The 18,676-nt window shown below is 45.0% G+C and overlaps 1 protein-coding gene across 1 annotated transcript; it reads right to left on the reverse strand.

The window, feature by feature from the left end:
- Positions 1-589: 589 nt before the first annotated feature.
- LOC129706285 (nucleolar RNA helicase 2-like) lies at positions 590-1,153 on the reverse strand. Its single transcript, XM_055650478.1, has one exon. The coding sequence runs from the start codon at positions 1,135-1,137 to the stop codon at positions 844-846; it is 294 nt and encodes a 97-aa protein (XP_055506453.1). The 5' UTR covers positions 1,138-1,153; the 3' UTR covers positions 590-843.
- Positions 1,154-18,676: the final 17,523 nt, after the last annotated feature.

An 18,676-nucleotide genomic window follows, 5' to 3' on the forward strand; every position in this document is an offset into this window, starting at 1 on the left:
TCACAGAGATGGCAGTTAATGGCATGTTCTTGGGGCTGTGAGGCAGCAGGGTTACAAATGTCAATGCATACACATGCCAGGCTTACACATTACAACAAGGTCTCTATATCTCTCGTTTCCCTTATCCCTAACCAGTCTGGAGAAGGGTCGCGACCTGAAACGTCCCCCATTCCTTCTCTAGAGATGCTGCCTGTCCTGCTGAGTTACTCCAGCTTTTTGTGTCTACCTTCAGTTTAAACCAGCATCTGCAGTTCCATCCTATGCAGGGCTACAGATGTGCAACCTAGCTTTCCCAAATTGAAAATAAACATGAAACACTTTCCAAGATTAATCTAGAATACCCACTGCAAGAGAAATAATTCACAAAATATTAAACGCTTGTTCGGTGTCCTGTATTTTTTTAAATCCTTTCCTTACATTAAGACAGGCCCTATTAGTGCAATGGGGAGAAACCACAATGATTCTCAGAAGGAGAAACTCGTCCATTGCCCATGTTAGTAAAGCCAATTTTGCGGATTTGCCTGAATATCAATACATATTCCACAAAAAAATTGTCTAAAGAATATTTTTTTATTTTTTTATTTTTTTAAAGGAACAATTTTTAATATCTTTGAAACCTAGCATCCCGGTAATTGACTCTCATATCTACCACATAGCTGTTACCCAACAATTTCTGCCAATGTCCCATGAATTTAAAGGTCCTTGGGCCCAGCAGAGCTCGGCACGGCACGATGCATCCAAGGTGTCGTTGCAAGGAATTATTTAAAAGCATTCGGGCTGGGACTAGGCGCCTGGCCTCCATCACCACCCTCTGTATGCGTTGTTGTAACTCCTCTTCATGCCTCAGCCATTCTGACTCCAATTGGCGTGCCTCCTGAAGTTGCCTTCCTGCTCCTTCCGGTCATTCTCCAGCTCGGGCAGCTTGTCCGCCACGCTGAGCGTCCATCGGCGGATGTCCTGCCAGCTTCCCTTCAAAGATTCCACAGCATCTTCAGGGACATCAAAGCACACTCCCATTTTGCCCTTCAGGAACTGCATCCTCTTCACTTGATGTTCCACTGTCTCTCCCAGCTGCTCCTTCAGTCCTCTCCATGCAAAGCCAATGTTGTGCATCTCTATTGAACACACCAGCACCATGTAAACCCCAATATTAATTCAAGAGACTTAACAATAGAAGTATATGTGAGATAAATGGGGTGGCATGGTGGTGCAGCGGTAGAGTTGCTGCTTTAAGGGCCTGTCCCACTTTCACAACCTTTTCTACTCGTGGACATTTTTCATCAGGCTAGAAAAATGCCCCGACCTACTTGATGCCACAAGCACCTACGATTAGCATCACAACCTGCTATGACCTAACTACGACCCCCCACGACCTCGTGGCGACCATGCTGCGAGTATGAGTCAAGGGCAAACTCGGCAGAGGTCGTGAATTAGGTCATGAAAGTGGGACAGGCCCTTTAAAGCGCCAGATATCCGGGTTCGATCCTGACCACGGGTGCTGGCTGTACGGAATTTGTACGTTCTCCCCGTGGCCGTGTGGGTTTTCAACCATTTCCCACCCAACGTCCAGGTTTGTAGGTTAATTGGCTTTGGTAAAATTGGAAATTGTCCCTAGTGTGTAAGATAGTGTTATGGCCCTGTCTCACAAGTGAGCCCGAATGAAAGAAAAAATCGCACTCGTGGTTGTCTACGAGATTCCAAGTTTATGTTCACGAATTTAAACGAGTTCCCACGTGTTTGTCTAAGTTTGCCGTTTATACTCATTTCTGAGATATACCAAGTTCTTCTCCCGAGTTACCAAGTTCCTCTCCAGAGTTACTCTTGAGTCAACCGTGAATGAAGGTCTGTTTTAAAATATCAAATAGAGGAGCTGGACAGCATCTCATACAGTAAGTATATTCTGATTCAGTATTGAAAGTTACTCAATTTTAGAACTTAAAAAAACTAGGCAAGATCTCGGCCCTGCAATCGCTGCCATTGGGCAGCAAGGAGGCGGTGGCGGTGAAGCAACAGTGTTAAAGAACACAGCTCCATCCTGCGGCTTGGAGTTAAAAATAGAATTCAGCGCAGCCGCATCTATTAATATGACCTACAAATGGAAAATGCGCACCGTCCAGTGCCAGAGCAGTTATACTTATGATTTGGTTGAAACACGCATCATGTAGTTAGAAGACCAGCGGGCGGAGGATTGCTATATTTTAATTGAATTTACACACTGGTCTACACACTGCGGGGAGACGGGAGATGAAATCTTTGAATGTGGACGGATGTCTCCGCGCCTGCTCGTTCTAAGCGGAATATATTTTTAGTTGCCTTTCAAGCCGGGCTTTGGTTTTATTCCTTGTTTTTGTTTATTCGCACACACTTTTTGTGTCGTGTGTGAGAAGTCCATGCCGGGTGCCGGCCGGCAGCAGCCGTTGTTCTTTCACATTAGTTGCGCATCAGATAGTTGGGAGACGGAGCTCAGGGTTCAACTCCTGAGCTGCTTTGTTGCCCAGGCGTGAGTTGAGGTGGAGGGAGGTTGGGATGGGGGGGGGATGCGCAGGCATCATTAATCTGTCTGGGGTGACAAGGCTCTTGGATTAGGCTGGGATCATTCTCTGCTCTCATCTCTCTTTTTCTGTGTGTGCATTAGCAGGGGGAAGAGACGTCTACCTTGCTGGGGCACAAGACCTCTGCCGCCTGCCCCTTGCAGCCATCAACTTGTTTGTTCCTTTGGTGCCCTGCTCCCATCCCAGCCATGCCCCAGTTCTCTGGCCCATTCTCTTGGAAATGTCGCTTCCGCCGCTGTAACGACTCCGCCAGACCCCAGCCTTCGAATGCAGAGCAGAACAACAGACAGCCAACCATGTCATCTCTGGGTGCCCGCTCTACTACCCACCAAATGGAGCTCAGGGCCTGGCAGACATTGACGCAGAGCCAACAACCTGGCTGCTCAACACCCAGCTTGAGATCTAACTATTCCTTTGGTTTATTGTTTCATTTGCAAGAAGAAGAAATTAAAGGATCCGGCAACAAAGTATTTTGCCCAGTGTAGGGGAATCGAGACCCAGACGACATCGGTTAAGGTGAGGGGGAGAAGATGTAATAGGAACCAGAGGGTGGGGTTTTACACAAAGGTTGGTGGGTGTATGGAATGAGCTGCCTGAGAAGGTAGTTACTATCATAACATTCAAGAGACATTTGGACAGGTACATGGATAGGACAGGTTTATTAACAGAGTTATTGTCCAAGCGCAAGCAGGTGGGACTAGTGTAGATGGGGCATGTTGGTTGACGTGGGTAAGTTGGGCTGAAGGACCTGTTTCCACACTGTATGACTATGACTTCCACAGACTAGAAAGGCCCCTGTTTCCTCCAGAAAGATATCCTGCTTGAAGGCAGCGTCCTATCCTGAGTTAGCTTTAATCATACAGGTTCCTTCCTAAGTTGCAACAGAGCTGCATTCTGGGGATTTGTCCATATCCTAAACAGTAGTCAGGTCAGCAATGCAGCCATCTGGCAAGATAGTTAAATTCATGTTCATAAGTGATAGGAGCAGAATTAGGCCATTCGGCCCATCAAGCCTACTCCTCCATTCAATCATGGCTGATCTATCTCTCCCTCCTAACTCCATTCTCCTGCCTTCTGCCATAACCCCTAACACCAAAAATCTATCAATCTCTGCCTTAAAAATACCAAGTGACTTGCGCTCCACAGCCTTAATAAAAACATCGGCCTACCAAGGGCATGTAAATATAAACTAAGTCCTTTAACTCAATCGTTCAGACTTTGCCATGAACTGAGTTCCCACATTTAAGGTCCTCATACTATCCTTGATCGGACTTTGCTGGCTTTAACTGGCATTAAATGTTATTCCCATATCATGTATGTGTACCCTGTTAATGGCTCGATTGTAACCATGTATTGTCTTTCTGCTGACTGGATAGCAAGCACGCAACAAAAACTTTTCATTGTATCTCGGTACACGTGACAATAAACAAAACTAAACTAAATTAGCCCCATAGCAGTGGGCAAATCCATCCCAAATGTTCGATCGTATGTACAAGTTACAAGGCTGTCCATAAGTTGGCCGCTTGGACCTGTATAATGATCCCCATCCCTTCAACCCACCATGGCCCAATAAGCTGCACTTGGTTGGCCTTGGACTGGAAAGTCTTTAGACTTTAGACTTTAGAGATACGGCATAGAAACAGGCCCTTTGGCCCACCGTGTCCGCACTAACCAATGATCACCCCATACACCAACCCACACACCGGGGACAATTTTACAACTTACCGAAGGCAATTAACCTAAAAACCTGTACGTCGTGTGAATGTGGGAGGAAACCGGAGCGCCTGGTGAAAATCCGCACAGATCACGGAGAGAACGTGCAAACTCCATACAGACAGCACCCATAGTCAGGATTGAACCCGGGTCTTTTGCGCTGTAAGGCAGCAACTCCACCACTGCACCACCGTGCCGCCCTAGAATCCATCGGCAAATTCAATCCTGCTGGTCTCCCAAATGCTCGATTGTATGTACAAGTTACAGGGCTGTCCATAAGTCGGGCACCCGTATCCTAGGGAGAACCTGGTATAATGATCCCTACACCTTCGGCCCAACAAGGTCCAATAAGCTGCATTTGGCTGGCCTAGGACTGGGAAATGTCAAAGATAAATTGCAAACCTTCAAGAAGACAGAAAGGGATAGGGTGCTTAAAAATGTTTGAAGTCCTCTTCATGAATTATAATAATTCTGTGCTCTAAAGAAGGTTGAAACTGAGCATGTGTAGCAGACACTCACTGCAGTTTACTTTCGTCAGATTTTTCTGTTGTTGAAGGACAAATGGCAATCGTCAAACAATAAAATAAGGTTGAAAGAGTAACAGGACATTTGCTTATCTGTAACGGTGTGGAATTGGGCTGTGTTTACTCTGCTGTCTCTTTCGGAGGTGCACAATGCATATTTGTTATAAGAACATTTGGAAGAAGGAAAAGTTCCAAGGTGCCTTCTGCAATGAACAAAACATCAAAGGAAAATTTAGTATATCAATCTTTGTTCGTTGAGCAATCTCCTAGATTGCTCCCAGCACTCTTAAATAAAGTCTTAATAGTCTTACCCTATCTTTGTGTTGTGTTTTAAAGTATTCTTTAACAGAAGCCAGGCAGACCTAAACCCGCTGGGACAGGTCAATCAATGGCAGAACTTAGCCTGAGAAGGAAAAATTAAATGATGCAGGAAGTGTATCGACAATTGGGCTCATTATCTTCAGAGCAGTTGGGGTCAAGAGAAAGGCTCTTAAGGAAATCCCTGAAGCAAAGAGAAAAATATACTGCGAAAAGATCAACTCTCTAAAAAACATGAAGGATCATTTAAAATAATACCTTGCAAATAGTAATACACAGTAATGTACACTGTTCTAATGCAGTTATCGAATATAGACCATATTGCAGTACAGAACAGGAACGGGCCCTTCGGCCCACAATGTCTGTGCTGAACATGATGCCAAGATAAACTAATCACATCTGCCTGTACATGATTCATATTCCTCCATCCCCAAGATATCCTTGTGCCTATTTAAAAGCCTCAAACACCACTATTGTATCTGCCTCCACCAACAGTAATGGGAGAGTCTCATACCAGAGGCCGTAGCCTCAGAATAAAAGGATGTACCATTAGAAAGGAGATGAGGAGGAATTTCTTTAATCAGAGGGTGGTGAAGCTGTGGAATTCATTGCCACAGACGGTTATGGAGGCCAAGTCAATGGATATTGTTAAGGCGCAGAATGACAGGATACTTGATTAGTAAGGGTGTGATGGGGAGAAGGCAGGGGAATTGGGTTGAGAGGGTAAATTAGATTAGCCAAGATTGAATGGCGGAGTAGACTTGATGGGCCGAATGGCCTAATTCTGCTCCTACAACATTTGCACTTATCGACTATGAACTTATGAACACTGCTATAGTTCAGTTTAGCTTGTTGTCACATGTATCGATGTACAGTGAAAAGCTTTTGTTGCGTGCAAACCAGTCAGCAGAGAGACAATACAATCGAGCTGTCCACAGTGGACAAATACATGCTAAATGTTTAGTGCAAGGTAAAGCCAGCAAAGTCAGATCACGGATAGTCCGAGGGTCACCAAAGAGGTAGATAGTAGCCGAATATCGCTCTCTTGTAGTTGATAGAGTGATTCTGTTGCCTATGAAGAGCTGGGAAGAATCTGTCCTTGAATCAGAATCTGGAGCGCTTTCATACTTCTATATCTCTTACAAGATGGGAGAGGGGAGAAGAGGGAGTGACCGGGGTGAGACTCGTCCTTGATTATGCTGGTGACATTGAATGTACAAATGTATCAAAAGCAAACATTTGTTGACTTTTGAGAAATTAATTTGGGTTGACAGCTTCACATTTTACACGAAGGAACTGCAGATGCTGGTTTACACCGATGATAGACACAAAATGCTAGAGTAACTCAACGGGACAGGCAGCATCTCTGGAGAGAATGTATGGGTGAATGCATTTTCACATAGGTTTTTTTTTTGCTTTTGCATTTGCAGTAGAGACATTTTCCTTGTTATTTGTTGGGTGTTTTCCAATAGTCTGTTCGGTTGAATGGTCTATTAGCGGCAGCGTCTGTACGGAGTTTCTACGTTTTCCCCGTGACCTGTGTGGGTTTTCTCTGAGATCTTCGGTTTAATTCCCACACTCCAAAGACGTACAGGTTTGTGGGGTTAATTGGCTTGATGTCAATGTAAAACGTAAATATTGTCCCTGGTATGTGTAACATAGAAACATAGAAATTAGGTGCAGGAGTAGGCCATTCGGCCCTTCGAGCCTGCACCGCCATTCAATATGATCATGGCTGATCATCCAACTCAGTATCCCGTACCTGCCTTCTCTCCATACCCCCTGTACCCCTTAGCCACAAGGGCCACAGTGTAGGATAGCGTTCGTGTGCGATGGTGCAGTCTCAGTGGGCCGAAGGGCCATTGCAACTGAAAACTAAAAGTAAACTAAATGCAGAACCGTTTCTGCAGGCAGTGGCTTTGGTGCCTCGGGAAGAGGAGTCATTTATTATCTCATGGAGAGTTCTGGCTTCATTGCTTAAATTACCCAGCACTGATCTGTTTTGATTCAAATCTGATTAGTCACTGAATATGTATAAGAAGGATTGGCAGCTGTATTTTTGTAACTTTGCTGATTATGAAAATGGTTATTTGAACAGAAGATTGATGGGGATAATTGCAAAGCTCAGTCACTGATGTCAATGATGAGCGGGATTTTGATCACTTGTGTCAGACGTATTAATCAGCGGAGCTTGCATTCTAACAGGAATAATTTTAGAAAAGCAAAAGAAATGACTGAACAATCTTTTGTTTTCCCAAATCTATATTAAACAAAGCACTAACCTTAGGTATTAAGAGAGCAAATTGTAAGTGTTTCAGATTGCTTCATGTAAGCAGGTATTCTTAAACGGTGCCATTACAGATACCAGTGGCTTATAGTAAAGCATAAGTATATTATTTAGAGTAGACACAAAATGCTGGAGTAACTCAGCGGGACAGGCAGCATCTCTGGATGCTTTCAAGAGAGAGTTAGATAGAGCTCTTAAAGATAGTGGAGTCAAGGGATATGTGGAGAAGGCAGGAATGGGGTACTGATTGTGGATGATCAGCCATGATCACAGTGAATGGCAGTGCTGGCTCGAAGGGCCAAAACGCCTACTCCTGCACCTATTGTCTATCTCTCGAGAGAAGGAATGGGTGATATTTTGTGTTGAGACCATTCTTCAGACTCTACTATTTAGCTGAATTGTGAAATTGCTTAGGTTTTCCAATGTACACAGAACCGTACAGCACAGGTACAGGCCCTTCGGCCAGCAATGTCAGTGCTGTTCATTATGCTGTTAAACTAATCTCCATTGCCCACACTTGATCCATACCCCTCTATTGCCTGCAACTCCATGTTCCATGGTTTATTTATTATCACATGTACTTGGTACAGTGAAATACATATTTTGCAAACCGCTCAGCAAGATTATCCCACTACATAAGTACAATCCCCCCCCCCCCCCCCCCCCGTTAGTAGGGTATGCACAGAACAGCCCGCCAAGTCCATATGTGCCTATCTAAAAGCCTCTTTAAAATGCCACTTTTGCCACTGCCACCACCCCTGGCAGCGTGTTCCAAGCACCCACCTGTGTAAAAAACTTACCCCACACATCTCCTTTAAATGTTGTTCGTCTCAACTTTAAAGCCCTCTTGTCCTTGACATTAAGTCCTTGACATGCAATTGTAGCTTCATAGTAGAGCCAGTCATATTTCTCAGTTGAGAAACCTTTAAGGGGCTGTCCCACTGTATGAGCTAATTCAAGAGTTTTCCCGAGTTTCCCCTGATTCGAACTTGGAGAATATCGGTAATAACCGCTCGTCGGTACTCGGGGCTCTCGTGGACATTTTTCAACATGGAGGCCAAGGAAACATGTTGAAAAATCCTCACGAGTCGTCACGAGCTTACCGCGTTTCCCTGCTGTTAGCGTTACGAGCCGCTAAGAGACGTCCCGAGCTCCGATGTACCCGCAACGTACATTCTACATACGTACCACAAGTTAGATTTTTTTAAACTCGGGACAGCTCTTGAATTAGCTCGTACAGTGGGACACCTTTAGTTTTAGAGATAGAGTGGAAACTGGCCCTTTTTCCACACTATACACTAGTTCTATCCTAGACATTTTACAAAAGCCAATTAAACTACAAACCTGCATATCTTCGGAGTGTGGGAGGAAACCGGAGTTCCCAGAGAAAACCCACGTGGTCACAGGGAAAAGTACCAATTCCATACGGATAACACCCATATTCAGGATCAAACTCAGGTCTCTGGCACTGTAAGGCAGCAACTCTACCGCTGTGCTACTGTGCCGCCCTTTCAGAAAACTGTGGATAAATGATATTCAGAATTTGCAAATGCAGTTCTATAGGACTCTATATAGGCTGCATTTGGACTATCGTGTGCAGTTCTGGTCACCCCATTACAGGAAAGATGTGGAGGCTCTGGAGAGGCTGCAGAGGAGGTTGACCAGAATGCTGCCTGGACCAGATGGTTTCAGCTACAGGGAGAGGTTGGATAGACTTGGATTGTTTTCTCTGGAATGCCGAAGGTTGAGGGGAGAAAATTATGAGAGTCCTTGATAGAATAGACTGTCAGCACCTTTTTCCCAGGGTGGAAATCTCCAGCACTGGGGAACATAGATCTTATAGAAAAATATAAAATTCTTAAAGGATTGGACTGGGTAGATGCAGGAAAAATGTTCCCAGTGTTGGGGGAGTCAAGAACCAGGGGTCACAGTTTAAGAATGAAATGATGAAAAATGTTTCCACCCAGAGAGTTGTGAATCTGTGGAATTCTCTACCACAGAAGGCAGTGGAGGCCAATTCACTGGATGTTTTCAAGAGAGAGTTAGATTTAGCTCTTAGGGCTAAAGGAATCAAGGGATATGGGGAAAAGGCAGGAACAGGGTACTGATTTTAGATGATCAGCCATAATCATATTGATTGGCGGTGCCGGCTCGAAGGATCGAAGGACCGAATGGCCTACTTAAGTCCTGCGCGTATTTTTCTATGTTTTTTCTATGTTGCTCACATGATAAAAAGGTGAGAGAGAGAACGTTTAATGCTGATGTGCGAGTCAAGTGGTTTAACGGAGAGTGGCGGGGGCCTGGAACGCGTGGCCAAGGGGGATGGAGGAGACAGATACGATAGTGGAGTTTATGAGGCTCTTGGATAGGCACATGGAACTGCCGAGAATAGTGGGATATGGATCATGTACAGGCAGATTAGATCAGTTTAAGTAGGCATCATGTTCAGCACAAACATTGTGGGCCAAAGGGCCCGTTCCTGTGCTGTTCTATATTCTGTGCTCCATGTTAAATATCCGCGCGTGGCTTTTATTATTCGTTGTTATTTCAGAAACGTGTCTGCTGGTTACCTTGGCACCAGACAATAAAACAGCTGGAAGTAAGTTACATGCCATTGATTCACTGTGGAACTCTGACAATGTCACAAACCACAAATACAAAGGCTGATTGATTTACGAACTGAAACCGCATACTGGAAATCAGAAATGAATGCTGAGAATGTGGACATTGCACAGCAAGTCCATGAGCACCTGGAACAGAAAGACATCCTGCCACTTTGGGTGGGAACTTACATAATGAAGAGCAGGATTCCTTGGAGTGTAAATGTCAAAGACTGGAGAGAGAAGCAAAGTTTAATGTAGATATGCGGAGCGAGTTTTATACTAAGAGGATGGTAGGTGTCTGGAATGCGGATAGTTTCTTCCTAGTTGTTATCAGGCAACTGAATCATCCTACCACAACCAGAGAGCAGTCCTGAACTGCTACCTACCTCATCAGTGACCCTTGATCTGACGTTGCTGGCATTACCTTGCACTAAACGTTATTCCCTTTATCATGTATTTATACACTGTAAATGGATCGATTGTGATCATATATTGTACTCCCACTGACTGGTTAGCATGCAACAAAAGCTTTTCACTGCACATCGGAACACGTGACAATAAACTATACTTTCAACTTTAACTTCAGAAGCCATGTGTTGCAGCATTGTTGTCTGAGGACAATATCTGAGGGTGATCAGGGACACTTCCCCAAACTAACACAACTTCAGCTTTGTGTCCACCTGGCTATAAATTAACATTTCATCTTCAGATGGCACTTCTAACAACATAGCACTGCCCTAGTATAAGCATTATCCAGTCAATAATCTGTGATTCATTTTCAGGAGTGAAGCTTGAACCCAGAACCTTTTGAGGTTTAAAGCAGTGTGCCATAACCAGTCATATGATAAGAGTCATACAGCACCAAACAGGCCCTTCAATACAACATCCATGCCCCATCTAAGCTAGTCCCATTTGCTTAGATGTTTGTCCCTCTAAACCTGCTTCCGCTATTCTCTCTCTATCCCTCCCCCACCCAAGTCGCAATAGCTTCTCATCTTCCCCTACAAAAAAGCAAAGATCCTATAGCAAGCAAGATAGATCACTCAACGAAAAAGAACTAGTACGGTCATGGGCAGATTTATAGGTCATTTTCTGCCCCATTTCCGTAACCGGCTTCCGTCTACACACCAAAGATCCCATAGCGGAGCAAAGATAACTGGTGCAGAGATGGAAGCCGGTTACGGAAACATCCTCGTAAAAATAAAAGTTATTTGGTAAAAATCTTCTCCTCATTTTCAGAATTTTAATTTATTAACACAAACTGTTCCCCTGCAACGTTGGTTACACTGCGAGTCGGGTCAGGTCGGGTCGGGTCGGGTTACGGAACTATACGTCAGTCCATTGCATTTAGCAGGAGTGATCTGTCTTGCTCCGCTATAGGATCTTTGCTACAAACAGCTAACAATGGCCTGTTTCCTTTATCATATTACATTTTTACATATCTTTAATTCATTGGTCTTTATCTCTCTACATCAATGCCTATATCTCACGTTACCCAATCCCTAACCGGTCTGAAGAAGGGTCTCGACCCAAAATGTCACCCATTCGTTCTCTCCAGAGATGCTGCCTGTCCCGCTGAGTTACTCCAGCTTTTTGTGTCTATCCACTACTTCCTCTGTCAGATCACATTAAAATAATAAATTAAACTAAATTAATCCAAAATGAGCTAACTAAACTAAACTAAACTAAACTAACCTAAATTAAACCCAAACAATTGATAACTGCTAGTCTGATGTGGATTATTGGAACAAGATTACTGCAGTCAGATAAATCCAAAATAATTCACGGGACAATTAATCTATTTTATCTTTCAATTGGATTGATTGATTGATACGTTATTGTCATGTGTACTTGGTACAGTGAGATTCTTAGTTGTACATACAGTACACGTATGCAAAGAGCCGCCATATAAAGGGCACTGACGAAGTCACAAAAGTATTCAATATAATCCCAGTTCCTACCCCCCACCCCCTCAGCGAGTCCCTCTTTGTTTTCAGCGGCTTCTCCACGCTGTGTCCCTCTTTGTTCTCGCGGCAGCACTCACACGGGCGATGGTTCTCTAACGACCCTCCACTCTAAATCTTGGCCTTCCACTCTCACCAACGTCCCTCGTGCACGCTCGCTGACTTACTTCTCGCACACTGTTGGCCGTGCTCGGTCGGCCTGTGGTTGAGCCCAGTCACTGCCGGTTTCATCAGGCATTGTGTAAATGAATGCGTTCTCTTTGTATGTCATCTCAATGCAGCTGCGAACCAATTTCTTTCAAATTGATTAATGATTGGGTCTGCATTGGATACAAGAGCATTTTGTGTGGACCCATTATCAGAGGAAGTCAGAGCTGCAACCCCTTTACAGTAGACGCTCCTTGTAGTCTCAGCCCTGGACAATAAAATAGATTGTATCATAGACAGTGAAAATAGTTATCAAGAATTACAGCGGAATTTTGATCAGCAGGGCAAGTGGGCTGAAGAATGGCAAATAGGGTTTAATTGTGAGGGATTGCATTTTGGGAAGGTAGGACCTTCACAGTTAATGGTACAGCCCTGGGGAGTGTTGTGGGACCATGCGCAGACGTGGCTTCGAAGGACGAGAAGCCAAAGCGAAGAAGTGGAAGCCAAATAACCAAACGGAAACAATGTCGAAAAGCCAAATAACTGAAAGCGTACGACGCCGAAAAGCCAACTAACCGAAACGCCGCAACGCCGAAAAGCGAAATAACAGACATGATGTCACCGGGTGGCAGGACTTATCAACGATTGGCCCAGATCCCCGCGTCCATCACATCACTGGCCGGGGAAGACAGGAGGGTGGGGGACATTTTCCCCACACAAGACCACCTGGGACTGGAGGGTGACTGGGCGCTCTGGACCCGAGCACCTAGGTGTAAGCGGCTGAAGGAGCGCATCCCTCGGGACAGCCCCCGCTCTCCCACGGCCACAGCCGCCCTCTGCCTTGTCTCCCTCATGCGGCCGCACTGTGATGGGTTGTGGGTCAGCAGCCCCCACACACACGGGGCCGGGTGGAGCAGAGTTGGGGAGAGTCTGGTCCCTCTGCCCACCCAGAGTCACTGACCACAATGCACCACCACTGGAACTCAACCTCCACACCAGGGCGATTCACCCCCCACCCGACCCCCGGACCCCGAAACACACAAGGGGTGATTCACCCCCCGACACCCACACCAGGTGATTCACCCCCCTGACTGCAGGGACAGATGGCCTGGGGCGCATTAGAAGATCATCTGAGCATCTTGAAATCAATCTCATGAGCACGAGTGAAAGATAGCCGAGCAACACGGTATCGATCAGCCCACATCGCACAGAGTCCCCGTACATTAGCACTATCCTATGCACTACGGACAATTTTACAATTTTACCAAGCCAGATAACCTACAAACCTATACGTCTTTGGAGTGTGGGAGGAAACCGGAGCACCCGGAAAAAGCCCATGCAGGACACAGGGAGAACGTACAAACTCCGTACAGACAGCACCCGTGGTCAGGATTGAACCCGGGTCTCTGGCGCTGTAAGGTAACAACTCTGCTGCTGCATTATCCATGATTCGGATTGACTCCAGGTTTAAGACTTTAAGCCACCGTGCACCACCATGCGACCCCCCCAATGGGCATGTCCTATGATCTCATCTTTTATGATAACCTCTGACATTTCCCCATTACTGTTCATAAATTTCCTTTTCCTCTTTCTTTGTTTTAAATGATGAGTTTGCATGTGCCAATTGGCTATCTATTGTCATTAATGGTACTTTGCAAAATGATAACAAACATAGAAACATAGAAAATAGGTGCAGGAGTAGGCCATTCGGCCCTTCGAGCCTGCCGTGCCATTCAATATGATCATGGCTGATCATCCAACTCAGTATCCTGTACCTACCTTCTCTCCATACCCCCTGATCCCTTCAGCCACAAGGGCCACATCTAACTCCCTCTTAAATATAGCCAATGAACTGGCCTCAACTACCTTCTCTGGCAGAGAATTCCATAGATTCACCACTCTCTGTGTGAAAAATGTTTTCCTCATCTCAGTCCTAAAAGATTTCCCCTTTATCCTTAAACTGTGACCCCTTGTTCTGGTCTTCCCCAACATCGGGAACAATCTTCCTGCATCTAGACTGTCCAACCCCTTAAGAATTAACGCAGCTAGTATTTTGTGTCAGAAGGAACTGCAGATGCTGGTTTAAACCAGATTTGTTCAACCTGATTGAACCGAACTGGTATTTTAACAACCACCTCCATTAGTATTCCAGGAAGAAAATTACTAGGCCCTAGGGATTTGTCAGTTTTTAAGGCCATTAAATTCTCCGGCATTGTTTTGGTATCAACACCAGCTTCCTTTGGTTTCTCGCATTCTTTGTAAAGTTGGCTCTCAAACAATTCCTTGAGTCATTCTCATCCTCTTGTGTGAAGATGGAACATGCACCAGGTCTATTCTCTGGATAAACAACGTGGGTGGGATAACCTAATTAAGAACCACACTATTATGAATGGGTTTAATAAGCCGGTAATGTTTTTCCATGTGGAGAGGTACAATACCAGGATTTTCATTAATAAACCCAAGAGGGATTTCAAATAACGGTAAGAATATGGATCTTTCTCACACAAAGAATGGTTGTGACGAGTAGCACTGATACATTTTAAGGGGGTGCTGGGGAAGTGGATGAGGAAGAGAGAAATGGAAGGAGATGCTGTCAGGTTGAGATTAAAATTCTTAAAGGATTGGACAGGCTAGATGCAGGAAAAATGTTCCCCATGTTGGGGGCGTACAGAACCTGGGGTCACAGTTTAAGAATAAGGGGTAGGCCATTTAAGACTGAGATGAGGAAAAACCTTTTCACCCAGAGACTTGTGAGCCTGTGGAAATCTCTGCCACAGAAGGCAGTGGAGGCCAATTCACTGGATGAATTCAAGAGAGAGTTAGATTTAGCTCTCAGGGCCAAGGGAATCAAGGGATATGGGAAGAAAGCAGGAACGGGGTACTGATTCTGGATGATCACCCATGGCGGTGCTGGCTCGAAAGGCCAAATGTCCTACTTCTACACCTATTTTGTATGTTTCTAAAAGAATGGGACGAAACTGGTAAGAAACATTAACTACAAAGCAAACCAATTGAACTGATTATCATAGATGCTGTCTCACCCGCTGAGTTTCTCCAGCATTTTTGTCTATATTGTACTGTGCTGTCATTTATATTCAGTTCCATGTATCTGTAACTTTTACACGAACATATCCAGACTTGTCTCCAGAAATTTGTCAAACTGTCTCATACCTTTGGTAATAGCGGATTAAAACACACTGCGCCATTGCCAGTGGATGCTGGAGTACACCTAATGCTTGATAATATTGATTTGTTTTGTGTGTTTATTAGACTTGTATTTAGTTTTCGTTCATTTTAGTTTCAGTTTTAGAGATGGAGCACAGAAATGGGCCTTTAGGCCCACCAAGTCCGTGCCGACCAGCGATCCCCGTACACTAGCATTATCCTACACTAGGAGCAATTTTCAATCTTTACCAAAGCCAATTAACTTGCAAACCTGTTCATCTTTGGCGTGTGGGATGAAACCTGGAGCACCCGAGCAAAACCCATGCTGTCACGGGGAGAACGTACAAACTCCGTACAGCCGGCACCCGTAGTCAGCATCGAACCCGGGTCTCTGGCACCAAGAGGCACAACTCTACCACTGTGCCACCGTGCTGCTCTTCTCCCTCTTGCTAAGGAAGACCCATGTGGTCACAGGGAAAAGTCCGTACAGGCAGCACTGAAAGCAAAGTCTAAAGTATCACTTCCTATTTGTTTCACAGCAATCTCCTCCCATGTACATCCACACTTCATCAAGTATCAGTCCAGCACAATCCTGTCCCCATATCCAGCAGTAATTTACACCCTCTCACTTCAGTCACTCTGATGAAATGCGTTCATTCGGTGAAGACATCAGTTCAGTCCAGTTTAGTTTATTGTCACGTGTACCGAGGTTCAGAGTGAAAAGCTTTTGTTGCATGCTAACCAGTCAGCAGAGAGACAATACATGATTACATTCGAGCCATTCGCAGTGTATAGGCGCATGATAAAGGAATACCACCGCCATCCTTCAATGGTCAGTTCCATTCCCAGGAAATAGAAGATGATACAGGCCCAAGAAAGTGGGAAGGGGAAGTGGGAAATAACTGTTCCTCCACAAATCTCAAAGATGGCAGCATGACAGGGTGGCATGGTGGTGCAGCGGTAGAGTTGCTGCCTTACAGTACTTGTAGCACCGGAGACCCGGGTTCGACCCTGACTACAGGCGCTGTCTGTACAGAGTTTGTATGTTCTCCCCGAGATCTGCGTGGGTTTTCTCCGAGATCTTTGTTTCCCTACCACATTCCAAAGGCGTACAGGTCTGTTGGTTAATTGGCCTGGAATAAATGTAATTTGTCCCTAGTGTGTAGAATAGTTTTAATGAGCGGGGATCGCTGGTTGGTGCTGACTCAGTAGGCTGAAGGGCCTGTTTCCGCACTGTATCTCTAAACTAAACTAAACTTGAAGAGGATAGTGCTGGATATCAGTGGCATGTCAGCATTCCTGGCCAGTGGAGACATCAACCTTAAACAGAATTAAATAAAATGAACAGACATGTCAGCAACACTCAGGCAGATGGACTTGATTTCAATTGGGAATGAGGAAAGATAATCTTCAAAATGATGGGATGTCAGAACCAATTCACATCCTTTAAGTCCAACAGATGTTTCATCTTCTTCTTTCATGTCCATCTTCCATGTTTCAAATGTTGACATTGCTGTCATCGTCCATCCTGAAAAGGACTCAAGCTTCCGGCGACAATCAGTGGGAGCCATCACTTGTCGCAGTAGATGATGGTGGTAGCAGAATTAGCTCAGGATACTTCCAGTTTCCAGCCCCGTGACAAGGACATTTCTGATATGGGGCCATAAATATGTAGGAAGGAATTGCAGATGCTGATTTACACTGAAGACGAACACAAAATGCTGGAGTAACTCAACGGGTCAGGTAGCATCTCTGGAGAATAGGAACACGGACTCTTCTTAAGATTGGAGGTGTGGAGATTTCATCAATGTAGCAAGAGTATGACTTGAGTATCAGCAAGGGACTGACTCATTGATGGTCCTTAAAGGACAGAGTGTAACTAATAAATCCAACAAGGAATTCAGGAGAAATAATTTAACATAGAAAATGTGGAGAATAAGGAACTTGCTGCAAAGTTTAGAAGATAAAATGATTAGCATACGTACATTCAAAGCAGGTTAATTTCCTAAGGGGAAAAGGAATTAAAGATATCCAGATACGAATGGAGGTAGGGTAAGAGTAGGCTCCAATGGGATATAATGGGATACCGCCACTGAAAGCTGTGGTGGCCAAGTTAATGGATATTTTGTAAGGCAGAGGTGGATAGATTCTTGATTAGTGCAGGTGTCAGGGGTATGGAGAGAAGGCAGGAGAATGGGGTTAGTTAGATCAGCCATAATTGAATAGCGGAGTAGACTTGATGGGCCAAATGGCCTTATTCGGCTCGTATTACATATGAACATAAATATTGGCTATGCAAGAATTTAGTGAGGCCACACAATGAGAATATTGTTCACAAGTTTCCATATACCTACATAGATTACATAGAAAATAGATGCAGGAGGAGGCCATTCGGCCCTTCGAGCCAGCACCGCCATTCATTGCGATCATGGCTGATCGTCCCCAATCAATAACCCGTGCCTGCCTTCTCCCCATTTCCCTTGATTCCATTAGCCCCTAGAGCTCTATCTAACTCTCTCATAAATCCATGCAGTGATTTGGCCTCCACTGCCCTCTGTGGCAGGGAATTCCACAAATTCACAACTCTCTGGGTGAAAAAGCTTTTTCTCACCTCAGTCATAAATGGCCACCCCTTTATTCTAAGACTGTGGCCCCTGGTTCTGGACTCACCCAACATTGGGAACACTTGTCCTGCATCTAGCTTGTCCAGTCCTTTTATAATTTTATATGTTTCTGTAAGATCCCCCTCATCCTTGCTTTGGGGAGGATGCAGTGAAGGTTCACTGAATACCTGGAATGAGAAATTCATCTTGAGACAAAAGATTAAGCCGTCCATTTTCTCCGGCACTGAGAAAAATAAGAGGTGCACATTGAAACATGTAAGACCTTGAGGGATGGTGGCAGGGTGGATGCTGTGGATATGTCTTCACTGGTATGAGAGTTCAGAACTATAGGACATGAGAAGGAACTTGTTCTCTTAGAGGGTTATGAGTCTTTATAACTATCTGTCTCACAGAGCTATGTTTTAAACTAACTCCCTCTTAAAAATATCTAAGGAGAGAAGGAATTGGCGATGTTTTGGGTCGAGACCCTTCTTCAGACTGATGTCAGGGGAGCGGGCGGGACAAAGATAGAATGCAGGCGGGGACAGTAAGACTGGTGGGAGAACTGGGTAGGGGGGGGAATGGAGAGAGAAAGCAAGGGCTATTGAAAGTTAGATGTCAATGTTCATACCACTGGGGTGTAAACTACCCAAGTGAAATATGAGGCGCTGTTCCTCCAATTTGTGCTAGGCCTCACTCTGACAATGGAGGCCCAGGACAGAAAGGTCAGATTGGGAATGGGAGGGGGCGTTGAAGTGCTGAGCCACCGGGAGATCTTAATCAGGTGGGTTAAGGCGGAC

This window comes from Leucoraja erinacea, chromosome 2, assembly GCF_028641065.1.
Source record: "Leucoraja erinacea ecotype New England chromosome 2, Leri_hhj_1, whole genome shotgun sequence".
In the NCBI taxonomy this organism is placed as follows: domain Eukaryota; kingdom Metazoa; phylum Chordata; class Chondrichthyes; order Rajiformes; family Rajidae; genus Leucoraja; species Leucoraja erinaceus.